This window comes from Anolis carolinensis, chromosome 1 (genome assembly GCF_035594765.1).
Source record: "Anolis carolinensis isolate JA03-04 chromosome 1, rAnoCar3.1.pri, whole genome shotgun sequence".
NCBI lineage: Eukaryota > Metazoa > Chordata > Lepidosauria > Squamata > Dactyloidae > Anolis > Anolis carolinensis.
Genome location: NC_085841.1, coordinates 278,315,533 through 278,340,395, shown reverse-complemented (window position 1 = coordinate 278,340,395; position 24,863 = coordinate 278,315,533). Strand labels below are relative to the sequence as shown.

At 39.4% G+C, this 24,863-nt stretch overlaps 1 protein-coding gene across 2 annotated transcripts in view; it reads left to right on the top strand.

Moving 5' to 3' along the window:
- spon1 (spondin 1) overlaps positions 1–23,596 on the top strand; it is a 426,626-nt gene extending 403,030 nt beyond the window's left edge. The window contains exons 9-16 of one of the 2 annotated variants that reach the window (XM_062967755.1): positions 1,398–1,538; positions 3,087–3,165; positions 7,301–7,483; positions 7,599–7,769; positions 7,882–8,049; positions 10,405–10,569; positions 15,201–15,449; positions 19,305–23,596. In XM_062967755.1, the coding sequence (XP_062823825.1) occupies positions 1,398–1,538; positions 3,087–3,165; positions 7,301–7,483; positions 7,599–7,769; positions 7,882–8,049; positions 10,405–10,569; positions 15,201–15,449; positions 19,305–19,468 (1,320 nt within the window). In that variant the 3' untranslated portion in view covers positions 19,469–23,596. Of the gene's footprint in view, positions 1–1,397; positions 1,539–3,086; positions 3,166–7,300; positions 7,484–7,598; positions 7,770–7,881; positions 8,050–10,404; positions 10,570–15,200; positions 15,465–19,304 lie in introns of both variants that reach the window. The other variant, XM_062967754.1, reaches the window with a different exon arrangement.
- Positions 23,597–24,863: the final 1,267 nt, after the last annotated feature.

Below are 24,863 nucleotides of genomic sequence, written 5' to 3'. Positions count from 1 at the left end.
GGAGTCCAATTGTGAGGGTGGGGCAGGTGGGCCGTGCCTGTCTGGGAAGGAAGGAGGGGTGGGGGGAAGTCGAGGGCAGTTGGCATGGGCAGGGAACAAGACGAAGGGGGCGACTAACACGAGAAGGCGGTTGGCACCTGGAGGGATGTTCCTCCTCTCAGCATGGTGACACGGTGGCCTGCCATGCCCCCAGGCTGAGAGGATGAGGAAACACACCGCTGCAGAGAGCTCTCTGCCTTGGCCTTCCTCTCAGTCTGGGGATGCAGTGGGCTGTTGCGTCCGCATGCTGGGAGGAGGGAAGAGTAAAAAGGGCCACATCCTGGCCATGGGTCTGGGTTTGCCATACCTCATAGACCTACACGCATAGCCTGAGGGTAATTTTATGCATAATTGATTTTTTAAAATAATTTGTACATGGCAATAGGTTTGTGTACACTGAACCATCAGAAAGCAAAATTGCCACTCTCTCTCAGTCACCCATATGGACAATTTTTGACTTTTCAGATATTTCAGATGTCAGATTCCCAGATAAGGAATGCTCAACTTGTTTATTAAAAACTAAAAGGCATGCATAGAAAGTCATCATTGCTGATTTTTTTTTCTCCGTAGCTACACAGGAAGACAAAAGTCTTGAGGTAACAGGGAAGCTGAGGTTAAGGTGGCAAATGAAAGTTTTTGCCCTTCCATTTGAATTTGTCTTTTATGTATCAAAGTGTAAGGTTGAACAAGAAAGTTTTTTTTAAATACATTCACAGTATAAGAACTTGCTTTAGTCTTTAGACTTGTCAAACTAAAGTCATTGTGTAAACTTGAAATGATTTATGTGTACTGACAGACAGAGTTCATGGACACTAGCTAAGAGTCAACAGAAGTCCTCTGCAATATTCAATTTTATATTAAATATTTACTTTCTTGAATATGGATGAGCTCAGTTAATGAGAAATGTGTATAGAGGAAGTGGGGATTTGAATAAACCAACTTGTTTGTTTTCTGACTACACTGATTTGTATTGATTTAATTTTTATTAAATTAATTAAACTGTGGAATTCATTGATACCTGGGATTTTGAAATAGCTGAGTGCATCACCATTTTTTAGGAAATGAAGGTTTTCTTGGACCTTTGATCTAAAAAGTATTTATGCGCACAAGTGATGTTGTATTTTGCACACTAATATTGAGAAGACACAGTTGGGATTAATGTATTGCAGGGTTAGGCAACTTTCTCATAGTGAGAAGGAAATAGTTTAAATTATTGATATCTTTGAGGAAAAAATATTGAAGATTTACATTCCTAAAAAACACCATGCAGATTTCTAATATCTACTAACACATTTATTTATCTATTAAGTTGCCTTCTCTGACTGTGTGTTCCTCTTTCTTTTTTCTTTACTTTTTAGTCTCCCAACAAACCTACAATGCCTCAAGAGAAGATAAGACCTCTTACCAGCCTTGATCACCCACAGAGTCCCTTTTATGACCCTGAAGGAGGCTCCATAAAGTCAGTAGCCAGAGTTGTCATTGAAAGAATTGCACGAAAGGTACCAACAAGACATTCCAATGAATAGAATATTGAGCAAAACAGATAATAAATTAGTGTATAGCTATAACTGCATGATGATGATGATGACGATGGAAAGAAACATATGCGTCATAGAAAAGTTATAAATTTAAATCTTGCAAACATCTGGAACATATTTTAAGTGAAATCTGACCTACCAAAGTTTGAAATCATTGGGTGACTATGGGAGTGTGATATGTCAACAACAGCCAAAGAATTCCTTCCCAACTTCTTAGAACAAAACAAATAAAAATTGTTTATATTCTATATCCCTATTTACATTGATGGTTAACAAACTGACTCAATTGCAGTCTTATTGAAGAACACTTATTGAAGTTATTTTTCCAAACAAATTTAACACACATTCTCCCTTGAGGGGCACTTGACCAAACAGGGTTCCAAAGTATTTAAAATCCTGTCCCTCATTGCACCAATTGTCAAACTGACCACATTAAAATCAGAGTGTGATTGGTTCAGATTGCACAGTTAGGGAAATAGTTTAATTTCACCTTTAATGATACCTGCAGCCCTGACTAAAAATCAGAGTAGGGTTTTTTGTTGCAAAGGTGTGTCTCACCAGATGTTGGACTGCACCTCTCAGCAGTTCCAGCCAACATAACCAATGGATGGAAGTTGCAGCTCAGCAACATCTCAAAGACCATCCAAGTCCCATTCCTGCACCTTGAGGTCATAGTTATAACACTCCCTCTGGTCTCATTTGACCTTATAAGTGATGCATAGGTATCCTGGTCCACATATGCTCTTACATCTTTTCTGATAAAATCCAGTAAAAGAAATGACATCATTGTGGTTAACACTTACTCACTCTGCCTAACAATCAGTTACACCTCGCTTTTCCCAAAATGCACTTGTGCATTTTGCTATTTCATGCTCATACTTGTAAAGTTTTCCACATGTCCTCATACTTTAGTAGCAGGGGTAACTGGAGCTTTCCAAGCCAGAAGAGCAATGAGTTTGCTGTAGATTTTAGTTTCAACTTTGAAAGAGCTATCCAAAATGCACAATTTATTTTGAAATAGGATTCAGTACCTTAAATAGTTCCTTTACAGTTTACACTAAAATATAGAAAAGATTCACCAGGGTGGACAAAAAGTCACAAAGGCATCTGATGTTTTAGTAACTTTGCAGAGGGAGGGAGGATGAAAAGGTTTTACACATAATGTAACTTTATTCCCTCTGTTTATGATTTGATGGTACTGTAAATTAAAAACAAAAAATGTTATTAAATATTGAAGCCCTTTGTGACTTTTGTCTCACCCTTTAAAAACCATCAGCTGCTGTAGGTCATAAAGACATTAATAAGAGAAAGACAGAAGTTTGGGACTTCAGCTCACAAGCCTTATGTGTACAGCAAGCCTATATAAGGCAAAAAAATCCAAGCATGCAGATCTTGTTTGCACATCTTCTGGCAACTGATTTTCCAATCCAGTGCCCATAACTGCTTGATTTCCTCAGCCAATTTAAACCTTGGCAAATGTGTTTTTTTGTTTTGTTTTGTTTTTTGTAGGGGGAACAATGCAATGTTGTTCCTGATAACATTGATGACATTGTTGCAGATCTTGCCGCAGAAGCTCAAGAAGATGAAGGTACTTTTTAATGATGTTCTACTTGCATGTGTTTTTTGTGCTTTATGTCACTTTCCAATACAGCTGCTCTGTGTTCCATGATATCTGTGTTATTATTAGGACACTATTAAAAACAGAAGGAGAAAAAAAAACCCAATTTGCTTAGCCATTTGCTGTTGGAGCTGGCATCATTACTTAATAAACACCCACTGGGATGGAGCCAGTAGGCAGGATTTTTGAAATTGACAGCAGCACTATACTAATTTAGAAGAAACCTAATCCCACTGACTTTATTATCCCACACTGGGTTGGTCTTCATCAAGCTCTACTATTTTCCTCATCTAGCACTCTTCTTTATTAATGATGGCATGTTGTTTATAAGGGCAGGCTGTCCTTGTAAGTTTATGTGGAATTCAAATGAGTAGGAACTGTGCAGCCAAGTCTACTGCCTTAGTGCATCTTAAATTGGCCTTTTTAGAGATGATTGAGTTGGATTTTAAAAGCAATAAAGGGGCATTCTGTTGCTCCACTTTTACATGAGAGCCAAGATAAGGTTCACTGCCTCAGTATCATTTGTGTCTTTTATCAACTTTCCCCCAAGATGAAAGCAATTTCAGCTTGTTCTTGTGCTATGGTAATGTTCTCAACTGAATATTGTTATGTGATCTCATTAAAAAAACATCCCGCCTGAAGACCTAGTTTTGAGTCTGTGCAGTAGGTTACAGTTAATTCCCAGGATGAATTGGGTAATTTTTTAAAGTAGGCTTGGCCTCTTGGTGCCTGATGGAAACTGTGGCAACCATATATGAGATGATGATGATGATGATGATGATGATGATGATGATGATGATGATAACTTTATTTATAGTCTGCCTTCTCTCACCGGGACTCAGAGTGGTTAATGCACTTAATTAAATGAAAGAGAGAACAGATTGCTGTTCTCTCTTTCTTAGTACCATACTTGATTGATTGATTGATTGGCATTTGGGAGTTGTTTACATCTAACCAGGGGTATAGTTAATAAGAATTCTTCCCCTACCATGAAATGTCTTATATTGCTGAGAATGTAGCATTTAGAATTGTTTGTACCTAGACATCTATCTATTATGTTTGCCTGTTGCTTTTCTTTGAATTCATAAACTGTATTCCTAAATGTTCAACTGAAATGATAAGGTACTGTGTAAATGTAGAAATTTGTGTGTCAAAGGAAAATATCATGGGAGGCAGAATTCTTTTTTAGGGGCAATGTCATCATCCCTCCCCCTATAACTACGTGTAGCCCAGAGTTAGGCACTATTTGTATGCCATCCCTATTAGTTTTTCCAATCGCCTAAAGTTCTCTGGGACAAATTTAATACCACATCAGTGCATTTGATTTAATAGATGCACTTTGCTTGTATGTAGAATTGTATTCCTGAAAGGATGAACCCCCCTTACAAACAAACTACCAATGGGATCTTTGTTTTATTCAGATTTTCAGCCAAATCATCAATAGGAACACAAACAACCGAAGATACATTACTTTTAACAATATAAAACAATACATCAAAACAACATGCAAGAACTATTATAACTAAATAAGCTGCTACACCAAAACAAATATAGAGGCAGCTTACATTCTGTTTATTCAGTAGATTTTGTTGTTGTTTACAACTCTGTCCAGAGGTCATTTATTTAAGGGAAATTAATTCATAAGAAAAATTGGTCATACAGACAGAAAATTGAACATAGTGCCAAGATCTTGAAATGTGAATTGTAGCTACTAGGGGTGTGCAAATGTTCATTTTTAATTTGTTTTTGGGGGTTTTTTGGATCAAATTTGTTAGATTTGTGCATATGAATCAATATTAGAAACATGCAGGAAAGATGGGGGAATTTAAGAATCGAAACACTCACCAATAATTTTCGTTAAGATTCTGTAACATTTGGATTCCTCCCAAGGTCAGTTTAATTTTCAGTATAAGCATTAAGCAGCTTTGGTAAAGCCAAGAGAACATAACATGTTTTAAAAACCAGTGTTTGCTTGGGGTTTTTTGTTTGTTTGTTTTTTGGCTCAATCGCCATAAGCAAAGGCACTGGGGGTGGGACTAGCAAACTTGGGCAGGAGACTGTGAACAAAGCATTCTGAGAAACGTAGTTTGAGACACAAGGCCTCCTGTGGCAGAAAATGAAAAGCCCCTGCCCTAGAATGCATTGCTCAGCATCAGAAAGCCCCAATGAGGGCTGCAACAGCCAGCTACTTAAAGTCAGTCTAAAAATAATAAATACAATTATTGAATCTGCAAAGAGGACTAAAGTAATTAAGTAATAGTATAAATCTATGGTAAGTTGAAGTTATGTGGTTGTGTGTCATAAAGACAGACAGACATTCGAGGAGATTGCTGTTGTCGCTTTTTGAAAGATAAATTGTTTTTATCTAAACTTTTTTAAAAACCCCAAAATCTGTAGATTTGTGAATCTTTCTGAAACTTCTGGGGATTGATGCCCTGGTTATCTTGTGCATTGTTTATAATATTCACGTAGATAGCTCTTGAAGTTTTTTTAAATGTTGTGTATAAAGATTTTGGAAATTCCCCAAAAATCTGTGGATAAGAGAAACATTCTGAAATTTCGTGGTCTAACAGTGGTAAATGTGTTCTACCATTGTAGCAAGTTTCACTGCAATAGCTTTAAAAATGAGGGTGAAAGGAGCCCCTGAAATTTCCCCAATTATAGTAATTTACGTGCAATTACCATAACAAAATAGTAGTGAAATTTCCTTACTCTTGTTATGGTAACAAAGTTTTCATTAACCATACTGTAGAAATGCTTTAGAAACGAAATGGCAGCACCCCCAGTTTTGTAATGACTTTTGTAATGTTTTGTAATGTTCTCACATACCTAGTAGCTATGGCAACTCTATCATTTTAGATATATCTCCCCATGCAACACCCAAAACCTACCTTAGAGGCCAGAGTGTGATGGGACCTGTCTGGCTCCATGGTGAAACTGCCAAAAAAAAAATCACCACTGCTGAAAAACAGCCTGTGTGAAGAGGTCCTAGGACACAGTTTCAAGCTGCAGGAAAAGAAATTTTACATCAACATTAGAAGAACTTCCTGATAGAATTGTTTGAAACTCAAATATGCTGCATTGAAAGGTGGTGGAGTCTCCTTCTCTGGAGATTTCTATTCAGAGGCTAGGTGGCCACTTGTAGGGAATGTTTTGATTCTGTGTTCCTTTATAGTAGGGGGTTGCACTAGATGGCTTTTGTGGTATATATAATTCTACATTTCTAAGATGGTGGTCAAAAACTCATGATTGTTTTTTATCTCTGGAAGCAAAGAGGCAATCCATTCATGGATTATAGATGTCAAATAACACTACATTTAGGAATATATTAGGAAGCTGTCATATGATATTACATTAATTTAATTCAACGTGTTTGATTATGACATTTATCTGAGCAGCATTTGGGATGAGAGGATACTATATTTCACCTCTTTATGTTACCTAGTGATCCTTATCCTACATAATTTCCAGTATATGTAAGTAGCTAGAGGAGGTTACAACAGTTAAAATTGTGTCTCAGAGGCAGCTACCTTCCTGGCAGGAAATATGCTGGATGAGTATAATTTTAAATAAGTCCTTGAAGTAGAAAAAATGAAAGAGATCTTTTCTGTCTTCCAGTTTTTTGGCCAGGAACTCATACACTTTTTACATCTCCTAAATACATATCAGTGTGTTTATTCTAGGTAGCACAAATGTACCATTACCTTGGACAACATTGCTTTTAGCACAATCATGTATTTAGCTATTTTTTCATGTATTATATTCAACCTTTCTCTCAGTGTGGGACTAAGGGCAGCTCACAATCCATTGCACAACCTTCCCATCCAAGTCAACCATAAAAGATACGGCTCGGCCTGCTCTACAAAACCATTGTCTATCCACATGAGGGACCATTGTCTGCTTTTTTTTTTTTACATTTGAGAAAACATTATTGCTTGCTCAATTATTTTTATACCCATGAAACACATTTGGTCTTTTAGGTTGCTTTTGATCCATTGGAACATAAAATCACAAATGAAAGATGGTATAACATCCTGTAGTAGTGAATTCTATAGGTTGATGGTGTGTCATATAAGAATCATGTTTCTTTGATTTTCCTTTTTAGATGACACTCCAGAAACCTGCATCTACTCTAACTGGTCCCCTTGGTCAGCTTGTAGTTCTTCTACATGTGAAAAGGGCAAGAGGATGAGACAGAGAATGCTCAAAGCTCAGCTTGATCTAAGTGTGCCTTGTCCAGAGACTCAGGACTTCCAGCCATGTATGGGCCCAGGCTGTAGTGATGAAGGTAGGAATGAGAACAAAGAGAATGAGAACTGAGATATACATAACCACTTTTTAAAAGATTTCAAAATTAGGGTGAGATTTAGAGATTTATGGGCAATTTTTCCTTGGTGTTTTAGATGGCTCTACATGCATGATGTCCGAGTGGATAACGTGGTCCCCTTGTAGTGTGTCCTGTGGCATGGGAATGCGATCGAGAGAGAGATATGTAAAGCAGTTCCCTGATGATGGATCTATGTGCAAAGTGCCCACTGAAGAAACTGAGAAATGCATTGTAAATGAGGAGTGTTGTAAGTATTAGATGTAATCTTGCAACATTTCCTCAGTGTAAAAGCATGATTTGAACTCTTTATTAAACAAGTAACAGTAGAACTGATCTTCTGCCTGTATATTTCTGATTAGCTCCAAGCACCTGCCTGGTGACTGAATGGGGGGAGTGGGATGAATGCAGTGCCAGCTGCGGGATGGGGATGAAGAAACGGCATCGAATGATAAAGATGACCCCAGCAGATGGATCCATGTGTAAAGCAGAAACAACAGAAGCTGAGAAATGCATGATGCCCGAATGCCGTAAGTATCCACAATCTGCCAAATGGCTGTGGAAAGTACTGACCTGCTTGATATATGGCACAAGCATAATGTATTGATACTGGTGGGAAACCAACAATGGAACATGCAAATGACTCATGCAGGTTTTCTTATCGATGTAGTCTGCCAAAGTTCCCCTTGACACGAAATTTCAAATAGCCCATTCTGTTGAAAGCTACTAGCATGAAACTATAAAATTATCTTATATAAAAGAGCCCAAATCTCCAGGAAACTGACTGTGGCATGTTTGTGAATAAGGATGTAATTCATCACTAATTTTCTTCTCAAAGAAAGCAATGAGTAATCTTGTCCATTTTCCTCCAATTGGAATAAAAAATCCAAAATGATACAGTTTTCAAATCCCATTTGCAATTCAGGATTTATTCTTCACAAAATTAGTAATTTCTGCTGTTTTCTGTGCAAAATAATCATGTACCAAATGTACAACGAATGAGCCCTGAACTTTGAGAGTTCTCATCAGTCCAGGATCCTTCTCATCAGAGTTTCTCACCATTTGGGGGGGAAAAAGTCTTTTCAGTCATTTGGGAGATATTTTCTAGTATACAGAACTTTCTATCCCTAATTCCAAAATGTATTAGAAGCACAGAATCTGGCTGTCAAACCTTCAAGAGTTCCTTTTTCTCCTTTGACACATATGGTTTTGTTTATTAATATTTTTGTTAGGAGTTTTCTGGAGTAATTTGCCAAGTTATATCACGAAATAAGTATTAAGTGACGGGCAGTTTCTGTCCTGCTCAGTTTTACAGCTTGCACACTTGGGTGTCATATTCATAGTGAAAAACACTAACACCACTCAAATATTTCTCAAGAAATACATAGCTAATTGAGAAAGAAAAGAAAACCTGATCAGGCCTTCATCTCACAGGACAGCAAGCTAGCTGTAGGAAATCAGAACCCTAGTCAGCTCCCTATAAAGCAGATCTTTACATTACGAATGCTCCATTGGGGCAGTTTAAGGGATCTTTTATAGTTAGAAATAACTGTTAAAGTGCTATGGATGAAATTTACCCTGGGAGTCTAATCCTGCAGTTTGGCCAGTTTTAAAATGGGATTAATGACTAACGAGAATAATAGTTTTTGTGATCTGCATTCCCAAATGGCTGGTTTTGCATTTCTAAATAGCTTTACAGAAGCATTGAACTAACAACACTTTTCCCTTTATAACTAATGAATGCCATGCATTGACCAATTATTGCCAGTATTAGAAGGAGTCGAAATGTTTTGCCTATTACTATAGAAGAAAGACACAAGTGTTTTTTTAACACATTCTAAGTAAAACCAATTAATTGGACGTACATTTGAAGCCAAGTCAGTAACATAGCAGAGAATGGATGTTCTCTATACTTCTGTACTTCTGTAACATTATGTTTTTGAAATGACATCCCTGCCCAAGTAGATTATGGGATGTCACATTCAATTATTTGTACTTTCTTCCCTTGATCAACAGCCTCAGTGATATCTGATAGCATGTTCAGTTGCAACCCTAAGATGAGATATGCAGCAGTTCATAATATAAGAGGAATAAGGTAAGAAGGGAGTCCATGATAGGAAAACAGAACCAGAAGAAATATTAAATAGACAAGTAGGGATACATATGGTTAGAGTTATTGACAGTGAGTGGAAAGGACTTCACCAACTGGAACTGGTTATAGGGAGCATACCATGCCCCTATTAAAGTGACTTCACTGGCTGCCGATGAGATTTTGGACCCAAATCAAAGTACAGGTTATTACTTATAGAGCCCTATACACTTCAAGTCCAACCTATCTCCAATACCACATCTCTTTCTATTAAATGGCATGGGCACTAAGGTCTACCGGGGAGGCCCTCCTCTCAGTCCCACTTCTGTCTCAAGTGTGGCTGGTGGGGACGAGAGAGGGGGCTTCTCGGTGGTGGCCCCCTGACTTTGGAATGCCCTCTCGAGGGAGATCAGGCAAACCTCCACTCTCCAAGTCTTCTGTACACAATTGAAAGCAAGATTATTTCGACAAGCCTTTGACCATGTTTAGAATCCCTTAATGAACATATTTGAGATCCTAGAGTTTATTTCACCTTGCACTATATGAGACTGATATTGATTGCAGTTTTTTTTTAATTCCTACAGCTATTGTTGCATTTTACTGATAGGGGGTTTGGTGTTGTTTATGTTGGTTATTATAGCTTTTATGTTACTGCTTTTGCACTTTTTGTATTTTGCAAGGTTGCACCTTTGAGTGCTTTGTGAGCTGCCCCGAGGCCCTCTGGGAGATGGTGGCAGGTTATAAATAAAGTTTATTTATTGATTGGTTTATATTCACCTTTTTTCCTTCTCACTAGATACCATACCATGTATGCTGTCTCCATGGTCTGAATGGAGTGACTGCAGTGTAACATGTGGAAAGGGGATGAGGACCCGACAGAGAATGCTGAAATCTGCAGCAGAGTTGGGAGACTGCAATGAAGAGCTGGAACAGGTGGAGAAATGCATGCTACCAGAGTGTCGTAAGTACAGCTATCTGGAGTCTGAAGGGTCATGTCCTTGTAAAATTGAAATGAAAATGATGCAATTTTAATTTCAAGTGCATAAGGCCACTAAATGTACACAAGTCTATCAACACTGCAAGGGTGAATTTTTTTTTACTGTGGAACAAATAAGCAAAAACAACCTGGTACTTACTGTTTGGTAATGTGTTATATCTGTAGCTGATACACCATCCATGTAACAATTACAGCCTGGACACTCCACAAGATTGGGGTTCATGGAAGAATGGCAAGAAGAAAAATATCACTGAATCACATATGTATTTAAAGTCCATTTGAAGACTGAAAAATGCATGTGAGAAACTCAACACACATTCAAGGGTTTAATGAGAATAAATTAAAAAGTTTGGGCTTTGTCACAGAATGCAATTTGGGGCAAAAAGTCAACAGTTCCTAGTGTCTTTAAAAGACCATTCTGATAGTGGTGATTGTAGCACCAGGCTGTTAGCATGTTTTCCCTGGAGAAGGAGATTTTTCAGGTATAAGGATAGGGTGGGGTGATTGGAGCCAAATACAAGGCAATTCCAGCCCATTTCACATTACAAGACAACTGGGACTGGGGTGTAGGTTCATTTTTCAGCAAGCTAATGATATAGTCCAAGTAATATTGGTATGCAAAGCTGAAAAAAACTTACCCAGGAATACTCAAAGCTGTAATTGCTGCAAGAGGTACTTCTACAAAGTATTATTCAACAAACAAGAGGGTAACATGATAGCCATCATCACATGGAACATAAAGCATTGTCTTCTACACTAGAATATGGGACATGATGGACTGAATTTAAATTAGAAGGTATTCTGACTAGCGATTAAGACGAATATCCTGATGGTAAAAGCTAGTGAACTGTAAAATGGACTACCTTGGAAGATGGTGAACTCTACATTTTAAAACTAAGGTTGGATGGCCATCTGCCAGTTATGCTTTTGCTATAGATTCTTGCATTGGCATGGGGCTAGACCAGGCATGGGCAAATTTCAGCCTTTCAGATGTTTCAGTTCCAAGAAATCCCAGCCAGATTTCTGCCAGCCAGAGGGCCAGAATTCTCCTGAGCATTTACAAAAACATAATCAGTGTTTTTGCTTTTGTAACTGTTATATATTCATAAACTTTACGAATCCCCTAAACTGGGAGTTTTGTGGGGACTATAAAAGTCCCCTAAACCTTAATTGCCTATATAGAACCACTGATATCACTGGGGATCTGTGACCCTATCAAACAAAAAGCAGCTGCCTGACACTCTAATCCACCACCATTCCCTCACACAGTCAATTTCTGGTATGAGGGGGTTTCTGACAGAGATCCTTTCTCTTCCTGTTGTGTTAGAGATCTCTCACAAGAGTGGGTGAGCATGGCAAGTGAGCCACTTCTTCCATTGTTTTATATTTTTATTTTCAATTTACATATTCATAAAACAGTGAAACAAATCTATATTCATGTATATATGCATAAGCCAATATAATACTTCCTAACATCTATACAATATTTGGATTTGCTTGTGCTCTCGCCTCCTCCCACCCCTACCAATTTAGTGTCTTCCTGTCCCTTGGGTTCATGTATAGTTCCATACTTCCTTTGTATGACATTGTTTTTCTGTTTTTTCCTTCTGGCCTGATATTTATTTTTTATTAGCTTGGGGACCCGGTGGTGCCCGGGTTATTAGAAGAAGACACTGTTTGTTTTGGGATGTTAAGAAATATCACTTACGTTTGGTCCAGATCCGTTGTTGGCTGGGTTCAGTGCTGTCTGGATAAGGGTGAACTACAACTTCCAAATTCCCAGGACAGTCACCCCCAAAGCAGGCCTGTATGCACAATTGGCCATGTTGGGTCTGTGTGCCAAATGTGGTCCACATCTGATGTCAGCGGGGTTCAGTACTTTCTGGATGCAGGTGAACTATAACTCCCAAAATCAAGGTCCATTCCACTAAACTCCTGCAGTATGTTTAGGTGGTCATGGGGCTTCTCTGTGGCAGATTTGGTCCAGATCCGTTGTTGGCTGGGTTCAGTGCTGTCTGGATAAGGGTGAACTACAACTCCCAGAGCAAAGGTCAATCACCCCAAAACCAGGCTTGAATGCACAGTTGGCCATGTTGGGGCTGTGTGGCAAGTTTGGTCGAGATCCGAAGTCGGCTGGGTTCAGTGGGTGCGGGTGAACTACAACTTCCATATGCAAGTCCCATTGTCCATGGTCCATCCTCCTCCAAACAATGCCAGGATGTAGGGTGGGTCATGGGTGGTCTGTGTGCCAAGTTTGGTCGAGATCTGACGTCAGCTGGGTTCCATGCTGTCTGGATAAGGGTGGACTACAACTCCCAGACCCGAGGTTAATCACCCCCAAACCAGGCATGTATACACAGTTGGCCATGTTGGGTCTGTGTGCCAAGTTTGGTCGAGATCTGACATCAGCTGGGTTTAGTGCTTTCTGGATGCAGGTGAACTATAACTCCCAAAATCAAGGTCCATTCCCACTACCCCCTGTAGTATGTTCAGTTGATCATGGGACTTCTCTGTGCCAAGTTTGATGCCAATCAATTGTCGGTGGGGGGTCACAGTACCAGTGAAGTCCCATCATCCGTGGCAAGTGTGGTCCAGATGCATCATTGGTTGGGTGAACAGTACTCTCTGGATGTAGGTCAAGTACAAGTCATGTAAATCATGGTGTGAATTCTCCCCTAACCTCTTGTTCAATTGCTGATCAATTCCTCTGTTCACTGTGTGCCAGAAAATGGTATGAAAGGGTTAAGGTAGAGGCAGTGGGCGGAGTCATGCAAATGAAGGAACCCTGGGATGTCCATTCTGGAGGAAAACAGAACATCTAGGATGAAATGGGCCCCGCATGAAAGCCTTCACTTGGGTGGGGGGCAGAATGGTGTTTGTGGAAGACATTGGCAGGGTTTGGACTGCATGTTCGTGGCGCTCACTATAACCTGCAAAGTTAGGTCAGGGAGTGACTTGGTGGCTCCACAGCACTGGAAACTATACCCTGTTTGTGGAGGCGGGAGGCTGTCTGTGTGAACGGACACCCGTGCCACATACACACATGCAGATTTTTCACTTTTATTATGGATATGGATATAGATATAGATATATAGATATAGATAAATTCCCTACACAGATTTAAACAGGTCATCTGTCGGGGGTGCTTTGAATGGGATTTCCTGCTTCTTGGCAGCGGGTTGGACTGGATGGCCCATGAGATCTCTTCCAACTCTATTATTCTATTCTATTCTAGGTTAAATTATGAAGCCTTCTATAATTTTTTTCTTTCTTTCTGGATAGTTAAAGTTTTAAAAATAACAGAAATTGACAAATTAGCAATGATAAACAAAGAAAAAAAGACATGGCTTTTCCATCAAGCCTTCAATCATGTTTAAACTCTCTTATAATACAGATGAGGACCATTGACTCTTTTTTAGCACTTTACAATTCTGAGATTGAATACTGCTGTTTTATCTACAGCAATTGCTGTATTTTATTGTTTTTACCAGGGGGTACTATGAATTTATGATGTTGTGTTGGCTGCTTATAGCCTATGTTTTGTTCTGCACTTGTAGTATTTTGTATCACACCTTGTGTGTTTTGTGAGCTGCTCCGAGTCCCTCTGGGAGATAGTGGTAAGATATAAATAAAGTTGTTGTTGTTGTTGTTGTTGTTAAGAAAAAAACACAAAAATGTACTGGGAACCATTTCTAAACTAAGTGAGCGACTTCTCAATCCACAGGGAAATAGTCCCAGTAAAGCCCTGTGTCTGCTTACCAGTAATAGAGATTTAGGACTGTGACCAGAATCTACTACATAGTACATAGTGGTCATACAGTGCATATTTAATGAGAAATAAGCCTAGAGAGTTTGTTTGGACTTAATTTCAGACTGAAAAGTTGATCTAAGAGTGGAGTGTTGTAAAATTTACTATGAAATTATTGAGGAATTGTTAATATTTTTAACTTTTATACTCCAAGCAAACAAATTGCCCATTTTCTCTAATTACATGATGATGATGATGATGATGATGATGATGATGATGATGATGATGATGATGATGATGATGATGATGATGATGATCTTATATTCTTCTCTATCTCCCTTGAGGGACTCTAGCCAAATTCCAAACATAAAAGGCACACCTTCAATGCCCGAACACAACAATACACCCATAATGAAAATTGACAACCCAACATATAAAAACAAATTATGACTAAAATTAAATTAAAAATACAACCTGTTATATCAAACATGAAACAAAACATCGACCATAGAACAGAAGCCTTCCCAGTTCCTTGGGGGCATATAGATTGATCATTGCTCAAGATGTTTATTGAACTGGTGGGACAAACAGTAGCTATTAATATGAGATATAATGGTAGTATTACCATCTATTCTTCCTCCCCCTCATAAGCCAGTGAGCAAAGGTAGGTCTTCAGCTGGGCCATCTTGAACTCCTTAGGAAGGGGGTTCTAGAAGTGGGGGGCAGCCATGGAGGAGGCCCTTTCTCTTGTTCTCACCAGCCGCCCTTGGGATGGGGGTGGGACCATCCAGCTAGCATGTTAACTTGAGTCTAACCATAACCATATTTTTATATTCTCTCTGCCTAGCAATTGACTGTGAGCTTACGGAATGGTCCCAATGGTCTGAATGCAACAAGTCTTGTGGGAAAGGACATATGATTAGGACAAGGATGATCAAAATGGAACCCCAGTTTGGAGGAGCTCCATGCCCAGAAACTGTGCAGCGCAAAAAATGCCGAATAAGGAAATGTTTGAGAAATCCCAGTGTTGAGAAAAGGCGGTGGAAAGAGCCTCGTGAGAAAAGGAGAAGTGAGCAAGCAAAAGAAGACATTGATGGTGAGCAATTCCCAGGTAGGTTGTAGTACACTGCACACTACTTAGAACAGTTGTACCTAGTACAACTACTAGGAGAAATAAACAGGTGCACAACACAAGAATACATAACTATGGACAGAATCCTGCTAGGGACTTAGGTCAGCAGAAATTAGAAAGAGCAGTTCCATAATGATTCCATATCCAGTAATGGGGTTGTTGTTGTTGTTTATTCATTCAGTCGCTTACGACTCTTCATGACCTCATGGACCAGCCTATGCCAGAACTCCCTGTTGGCCATCGCCACCCTTATCTCCTTCAAGGTCAAGCCAGTCACTTCAAGGATACCATCTATCCATCTTGCCCTTCGTTGGCCCCTCTTAATCAGTTTAATAATAATGATAATAAGTTTATTTTTATATCCCGCCCCATCTCCACGAAGGGACCCGGGGTGGCTCACATGGGGCCAAGCCCAACAACATACAATAAAATACAACAGTATAAAATACACAATATAAAATACAACAATATAAAATACATAACAATCACAGTAGATCAATAACACAGCTTCAACAGAGTAAAAAGCATGGGCATTAAAATAGGTGATAACATGGCGTTTCAGTCCATAGTCTTAGTGGAGAGGTAATTTCCATCGTGCAGTGAATTAGGAGAGCTAATCATGACTGCGTGATAAGAAACAAAAGACTGTGCTATAGGAACAGGCGGGAACTCAATCACCTGTTCGCCTTAGTCAAAGGTAGCTTGAAAACAAATTTTCAAACTTTTCTGAAGGACATCAATGTAGGGGCTAATCTAATTTCTCTCGGGAGAGAGTTCCAGAGCTGGGGGGCCATGACCAAAAAGGCCCTCTCTCTTGTCCCCACCAATCATGTTTGAGACAAGGGTGGCAACGAGAGAAGGGTTTCTCCAATGGATTGCAGAGTTCATGCAGGTTTGTAGTAGGGGATGCAATCACAAAGATAGGCAGGACCTGAGCCATTAGGACTTTATAGGTAATAACCAGCACTTTGAATTGGGCTCAGACATTTATCGGCAGCCAGTGGGGCTCTTTCAATAGGGGGGTAGTCCTTTCCCTATAGTTTGCTCCTGTTAGAAATCTGGCTGCTGCTCATTGCACTAGTTGGAGTTTCCGAGCCGTCTTCAAAGGCAGTCCCACGTAGAGTGCATGACAGTAATCCAATCTGGAGGTAACTAAGGCGTGGACCACCGTGGTCAAGTCAGACTTCCTTTTTCCTTCCATTTTCCCCAGCATCATCTCCAAGCTCCCCTGTCTTCTCATGATTTGGCCAAAGTACTTCATCTTTGCCTCTAATATCCTTTCCCTCCAGTGAGCAGTCGGGCATGATTTCCTGGAATGTGGACTGGTTTGATCTAATGGGGTGCTGTTACATTATTATGTGGGGGGAGCTACACTGAGACTGGTACACAATGGAAAAAATGCACAATAGGATTGATCAAAATTTGTCCCCGACTTATACATGAGATCATTTTAGGTACAAGGATATATGATAACTGCTAGAATCCTAATTGGCTACTTAGATAAATTGGCATAATTCAATGGCTTGTCTTACTCCACCCATTCTCATTTCACCTTTAAAAAAAAACAGCCCCCAGATCGAATGAAAGAGGCCTCTCCAGCTTCCAAACTGTTACACAATGAGGATGATATTTCCATCTTACTTCTGCCAGTGAGCAAGGCTATGAACCCCTGTCACAAGTCCTTATTGCAGCCTTACTTGCTGATGAAAGTGGGGTAGAAACATTATCCTTCATTATTTCCTGTCGCAACAGCTCCACTGGCTGCCAACACAATTCAAAGTGCTGATTTTGACCTACAAAGCCCTATATGGCTTTGGTCCAGGTTATCTGAAGAACCGTATCTCCCTCTACAAATTTGTCAAATATCTACAATCAACTGAGGAAGGCCTTCTCTCTGTTCCACTACCTGCTCAAGCGTGTTTGATGACATCAAGGGAGAGGAGCTTTTTGGTCATTTCTTCCAGGCTGTGGAACTCCTTCCCTAGAGAACCCAGGATGGCCCCATCCCTGCTTGCCTTCTGCAAGCAGGTCAAGACCTTTTTGTCCCAGCAGGCATTTTGGGAAAAGATAAAGGGCATGCTGCTGGAGGTGCGGGGGTTGTGGTTGGGATTCTGGAGGGATTGTGATGTAAAATATAATTTTAATTATATTTGTTATATTTCACTGCATTTTAACCTAAATCCACACTGTAGTATTTAATTGGGTTTTAAAAATATATATTTGCTTAGCTTTAAACTGAGGCCAGATTGTGTGGTTGTTAGAAATGGTTCTGAAATTTGTTTCATCTGTTTCATCTGTGTTTTGTTTCATGCTGTTCATTCATTTGGCACAATATGACAGACCCCTCCTCAAGCAGAAGAAGCAGTGAAATGAAAGGAAAGTGGGAACAGTAACTGTTTGGTTGCCTGATTTTCGTTCCATTGGCATCAAAGGGCGATTTTTCCACCCTCCCCTTCTCCTCAGTTTTAGGACTAGAGGGTCTCACCATTTCACTGATCCTCAGGCTCTCACCAGCATTCATTTGTGTTGTTAGGGTTGGTGCCTGTGACTGCCAGGGCTTATAGCTGAGTGCCAAGCAGAGGAGCAGAGCTCCTCTTAGGCATTTGGCACTCAGCACTCACCTTTAAGTCCTGGCAGTCATGGGTGCTTTGGACCTGAAGGCCACACACTCTCTATCTTAAAGAGCATCTCTTTCCTTGTGTGTTGAAAAGTACAGGGGGGCCTTGCTACCCATTTAAAAAGAGAATAGAGCCTGAAGAAGAGCCAAAGGCTGCAAAAATAGCATCAATGAGGCACAGACTGCATTTTGCCCATCTGGATTCAGAGACAGGGGTTTATCCCACCAACTCTAACAACTCAAATGAATACTAGGGAGAGTCTGAAGATCTGTGAAAAGGTGAGACCCTCTAGTCCTAAAATTGAGTGGAAGGGGAGCTTAAGAAGCCCTCCCATGTTGGCCAATGGGACAATGTTTTTGTTCAGACAAAAGAACGAAACAGCTCATTCAGAAAGGAAGCAGCACTCAAAAACAAAAATGGGGCCATATGACTGAAACAAACAGAAACAGATAGCGATTCTATACAAAAGCACAAGACTAGTGGTCGTTAGCTACCTTGAATCTTCATGGGAAGAATAATAATAATTCTTGCAAGATTATCAGAAGTTGAACTGATCTCCTTTTCCTGATTTGGCTGGTGGCTCCTCTGGTGGGCTAAGGCAGCATTTACAAGGGTTTCCAATAAGACTACATAGTCTATTGAGTATCGTCAAGTTATGAAGCCATAATTCTAAATTCCAAATCCATAACTACATTACTGAGCACCAGCTGGTTATGTTAAATAACAGGGCTAGCCTTACCATGAGATACCATGAGACAACTGCTTCAGGCAATTGTAGGTGTTGAACAAAACATAACAAATTAATAACTGGTTTGGCCTAAATCAAATTGCTATGTTATCCATTGAAACAACTCACTATTTAGCAATTAGCGGTAATTCAGAGGATGTACTCTAATTGGGCCAAGGATGTTAGCCTTGATTTCGCATCAAACAACAGTAGTGATGGTGGCGGTGATGGTGACGGTGATGACGATGATGAATTTATTGCAAAGAGAAGGAAGAGGAAATTGTTGCTTTAAAAAAACCACAGTCTAGCTTGTGTGCTCTATATCTTGATTTGGATGAGGGGGATCGTTGATGTTCTGCCTCAGGCTTCAAAATGTCTTGTGCCAGCCATAACAAGTAGAAAAGGGGAGACTTTGAAGTGCACTGTCATAATTGTGATAGAACTCACACATTATTTTCTTTTTTCTATTTTCAGGTTGCAAGATGAAACCATGGACTGCTTGGTCAGAATGTACCAAATTGTGTGGGGGTGGAATTCAAGAAAGGTTCATGACAGTCAAGAAGCGATTCAAAAGCACCCAGTTTACTAGCTGCAAAGACAAGAAGGAACTTAGAGCTTGCAATGTCCACCCTTGTTAGCAAAACCTGTCTTTTAAATAATGCACTCTGAGCTAAATGTAAAAAAATCAACCTTGATTTGATTTTTTTAAAAGAAAAGATATAAATTGTGTATATTAGTCTTCATTTTTGCAGTGTGGTTTGCTTATTAGTCTTGCTGGTGCAAGAGATATACTGTATTTTATAACTATTTCCTCCCAGATGTAAGCTGAGAGTTGTTACTTGATGCTCCAGCGAGCCCTTAATGCATAAAACCAGTGAAGTCATTGTGCAATCCTATAACTTTAAAGATTATAGACATCTCTGTGTTGATATACCATAATCATTGAAATATTCCCTATAAAGACATGGGGTGCATGCATAACTGACATTACAAACTTAAATGTCTATTTGGATCCAGTTTCAAAACAGTTAAAGCAGTGCCTCTGTGATTATACAACTGTGCCAAGGAATTAACTTCAACAATACTACAGGTGCATAAATTATCTTTTACCATCAACAAGTGTAAAAATTGTATAATAGTAATCCTTTGACACACTTACGTTTCCTTCATGGAAATGCTACAGACCCCTACAAAACAAAATCATTTTAATTCTTCTTTCCACTTTCTAATAACAAGGATGATTTTTTTACTAGCCAGTGGACTGCATCCAATATTAATTTGCACATTCTGTAATATTTTGCAAGACTAGATACTTTACTGGGTCTTCCTTATATGAAGTAGAGTTTGACCAAAACAGATCCCATGAACTGTAAGGAAAACCATGGGTCTCAAAGAGTTGGACCTACTGCTTTCTTAGAAATTCTGGGAATGGTGGCCCAAAAAGTACATTTTCTAAACCCTGGTGGATATGCTGTAGAAGTCCAGGAGTGAAGTTCACTCCTGGTCCAAACTTTTCTATAAAATTCTTAGGAGTAAGAAGAGCATATTTTCCCACCTGTGCATCAGAGGTTGGTTTTGTTTCTTTCAGATACAACACCTTGATTTTGCTTCTCAGTCTCTCCATAGAAACATTAGCTTGCTTTTCAGATATACCACTAAATCCACCTTATTTTTGTTTCTTCTTATTTTCCTGCCAGGTCTCTGGCCTTAGTGGTTATAATTTCCAGCAGTTATATACATAAATTAGCTGTACTCTAGAAACTCATAGGTTGATGCTATTTTACATATTATATAATGGATCATTGATTGAAAACTGATAAGAACTTGAAGGATGGAAAATGTGATAACCATTACAAGGATAATGTATAATTGGTTAACTTGTTAACATAGAAGGAAAGGGAGGATAAGGTTGACCATAGGGCTGAAGAGTAGCTCACTGCAAACCAGGAATTGATAAAAACCAGAATCCTGTTGGGAAATTAATTACATCTACATAAATTGACATACATCTTCAGGAATTAGAACTATGCAGTTGCATAACATCCATATTCAGGGATGGGCTGCTGTTATGGAGCCAGCAAAGTGTCCAGTCTACATTAGCAACAATGCATAATGGAACTGCTGCACAATGAGAATGATGTGAATTGGTCCAAATGATGTCTGTTGGTCCTAAAGCACTTCACATTGGTCTGATAGCAACAACACACATTTAGAAAGAAGCCCTGTTACTCAAGAGGGAAGGCACTATTTTGAATGTACATCCTTTTATTTGAATGTTGCACCATTCTCTTTGACTTTGTCATACTGAAACCAAGACGATTTTCAACAGAAAGGTTTTTGAAGTCCATGAATGTTGACAATGGTCTTTTATCTTCAGGAGACAGAAGATATGTAGCCTGCTCTACCACTTGCACCCACCCGCTCAAATCCTTAATGGTTTTTTTCCCATCCCATGAGACTTCCCCTCAGATGCCTTTCATATTCTTTCCTGTGTGACTTGGATGGGTCAATGCATGATCTTCACAAACACAAGATGGTCTATGTACAAAGAAAATATAATGTCCAAATAGCCTATAGTATTATTAAAGTTCCCTGTACAAAGCTCAATTCGGTAGTACCAGACAAAATGAAAAGGAGCAACAGCTCTAACAGGACTCGCAGTTGAAATCACCCCAAGCAGAGTCATTTCTTATATAAGTTCATTGTTGCTGATTATACCAACTCCTGAAGAAGGGGATTTTCCCCTTAAACAGGGTACAAAAATACTTGGGAACCCCTGTAGACTTTACTTGGCACTTTATTTGGACTTTACTTGTGAAGACTTTCTTGAGAGCTGCGCTCCATCATTATTTTTTTTCATTCTCTATACAGCAACATGACCAACTGTCTGTTTACTTTGTTTGGAAGATATTTTTCATTGATTATGTATCCCTGAAGCTTATATACATTGGAGCCAATATCAGACTTGGATAACTTTTGTGTTAGAGCTGTTGCTCCTTTTCATTTTGTCTGGTACTACCGAATTGAGCTTTGTACGGGGAACTTTAATAATACCATATGCTATTTGGACATTATATTTTAATTGTACATAGACCATCTTGTGTTTGTGAAGATACTTTACAAGTATTCTGGGATTTTGTATAGTCAATGCATGATCTTGTCACAAATAGTGCATAACAGTGAAGGAGTTATGGAAGGAAGGTCAGCCGAAACCATTATAACCTTCTGTAATCTGTTCCCTTCAGATTTATTAGATTTAGATGAACAATTGCTGTATTTTCATGTAACAATTAACTTGGGTGGAAATTGCACCGAATGGCCAGCTATTTACTGTCTAAATCCACCAAAGGCCAAGGAACAGGAATGTCTAAGACCCCTATAGGCTTGTAGGGTGCTAAGTACTGAGCAGGATCGTCATGAAGGAACAATCACATGAGTTTATATGTGAGATTTATTTATTATTTCTCACATTTATATCCCGCCCTTCTCACCCGAAGAAGTGAGGGCGGCTTACAACAGTGGTTGTAAGATTTGGTTGATGAGTTCTTGTTTTTCATTCCTGGGTTGGGATATTTAAGATCTAATCATGTTTTACTTCAATAAGACACATATTCACTCCAAATATGCATGAAATATGTATGCACTGGACTTTATCCAGTGGCATTTAAATGCAAAAAAGAAAAATAATTGCATTAAAATGTTGTCAGGAGTTTTTTTTATGTTGTGCTTGTATTCAGTGTTAGTAATTGTCCTAGGAAGAGTGCTACTCTACTGAAATAAGTAAGAATGTCATGCTTACATTCAGTGAAATTAATCATGTGTCTTTCACTGTTTCCAATATTTGATTGACACAGTGGTTGCCCAGTGTAGGTGCCATTAATTTCTTTAATATTGATCAGTATTATGAATGGTTGGCTGATTTATCAGAAAGCATGAAACAGTTTGCAGTTGAAGGCAATTTGCTGTTCTATCCTAGTTGTATCAACTGATAAATGTAGTGGTCCAAGTTCATCATGACAAATTTATTCTAATAAAGTACAAAAGGGTGGAAGTTTATTTAATCTAGTTATTTTGGGGCATAAGAATAAGAATTCAAATTTTGCAACAAAAAAAAATCAAAGTGAAAGGGTTTCATTCCAACTGAAGTTAATAATTTTCAGTAGGGCCTGAATTGTGACAACTATGTCCCACTAGCTTCAATAGGACTTTATCACATCTAACTTTTGATAGTCTGAGGCCCTTAGAATGGATCTGTTAAGGAAAATTAGAGGAAAAGCAATAGGGAATGGGTATACTTATTTCAGTGTTACTGTAATCCTCCTAGTAGTGTAGTATTTGCTGCACATCAATAAACAGCCACACTTGTTATATCTTATACAATAATATATGCCTGTTGTACACTCCAAAACTGTAAGCACAGGTATAAACTCTTGGGATTTTGTACACCTCACTTGCCATTTATTAACAGTCTGTAGTTTCTTTTTTTTCCTTTTTTAAACATATTCTGTAGAACCTTTACAAGCAATGAAACAAATGTTAGGGGGCTTCTATGTACAATAGGGTTTAATAAAAACAACTTGATTTTTTAAAAACAAAAACCCTCCTTGTTTTTAGGTTTTCTTTGTTGGGTTTGGTTCACTATGAAATTTCTGAGAAAGCTGTCATGAATATATTTCTTACCAAAGTCATGTGTAGATGTTTTGTATGTAGTTGTCTGGCTAACACATTATTATTTTGGAATAAAGACATCTTTACTATGAAAACTACACTCTTGTTTCAGCTTCATAGTATTAGTATCAGATGATAGAACAGTTTGCAGTCCTTTTCAGGAGTCCAGAATCTACTGTATAAACTCAAACAGAAATCTAGAAATTTTACACAAAAATTTGATCCAAAAATCCTGGGTTGACACATTGTAATGTAATGTCCTTTACCTTAACTCTTATCAAAAAGGAACGATTCCCTTCTTCAGGAAAAATTGTGAAAGTCATGAGCTTAATCTGTCCCTGGAGAACACAAAATAAGCAACAACCCCTTCTACTCTCTTTGCTGGCGTTTTTTAATGGTTAAGTCAAAAAACGGCAGGAGGAGCCAGGAGTGTCTGCCCTTTTGAGGTGACACTGGCATTTGTCCTTCTCTGTGGAATGACCCTTGACTTATCCACATAGCACATCAACATCCATAATTCCGTCCTGAAGTGACTTACTTATATGCAAGTCTTTATGGTAATTAAGGTAAAATGAATAAAGAGAGGGCATGCTAAGCCATCCAGCCTATCGTCATGCCCCATATTCGAATAAAAATAACCTTAAGAACCCCCCCCCCCCATTGCTTATTGAACCACCCCATTTGTATCCTTAAAAACTGTGTTCTGCATTGAAATGTGCCAGGGGGAGAATTAAATGTAAAATATTTAGAACTTAGACATTTTAGGAATAGAGGACCAGACACAGCAGCTAGATTCCTCTAGATCAGGCATGAGCAAACGAAGGCACGGGAGCCGGATGCAGCCCACTGGGCGCTTACCTCAGGCCCTCCTCATTTTCCCTGTCCTCAGCATAAGGACATGGTGGCCTGCTGCATCCTTATGCAGAAAAGATGGGGGAGCTGATAGCCCTCTAGAGCACTCTCAGCCACCACATGTCTCGCCCTCCTGGCATAGGGATGGTGTAAGTGGCTCCATCCTTATGGCGAGAGGACAGCCTGGGGAACGCATGTAGCAGCTGCAAGCCTCTGGAGCACTCTTGGTCATCGCCTGACTCGCCCTCCTCCTGGCATAATGCCGAGGACAACCCAAAGATCGGGGGGGGGGGGGGAGGATCAAGGAGAAGGATCAGGGCAGTAGCTTCATGTTTCTTTTTTCTCCCTGCATAAGGATGGGATGAGTAGCCCCATCCTTATTCCACGAATACAAGCCCTGCCTTGCCTCCTCCCGCCCCCACCCTCGCACAGGCCCTCTCCCTCTCAGACCTGCCCCACCCAATGCATGCCGGCTGCCCTCTCTCCCAGCCCAGCCCCTCTCAGTCAGGCCTG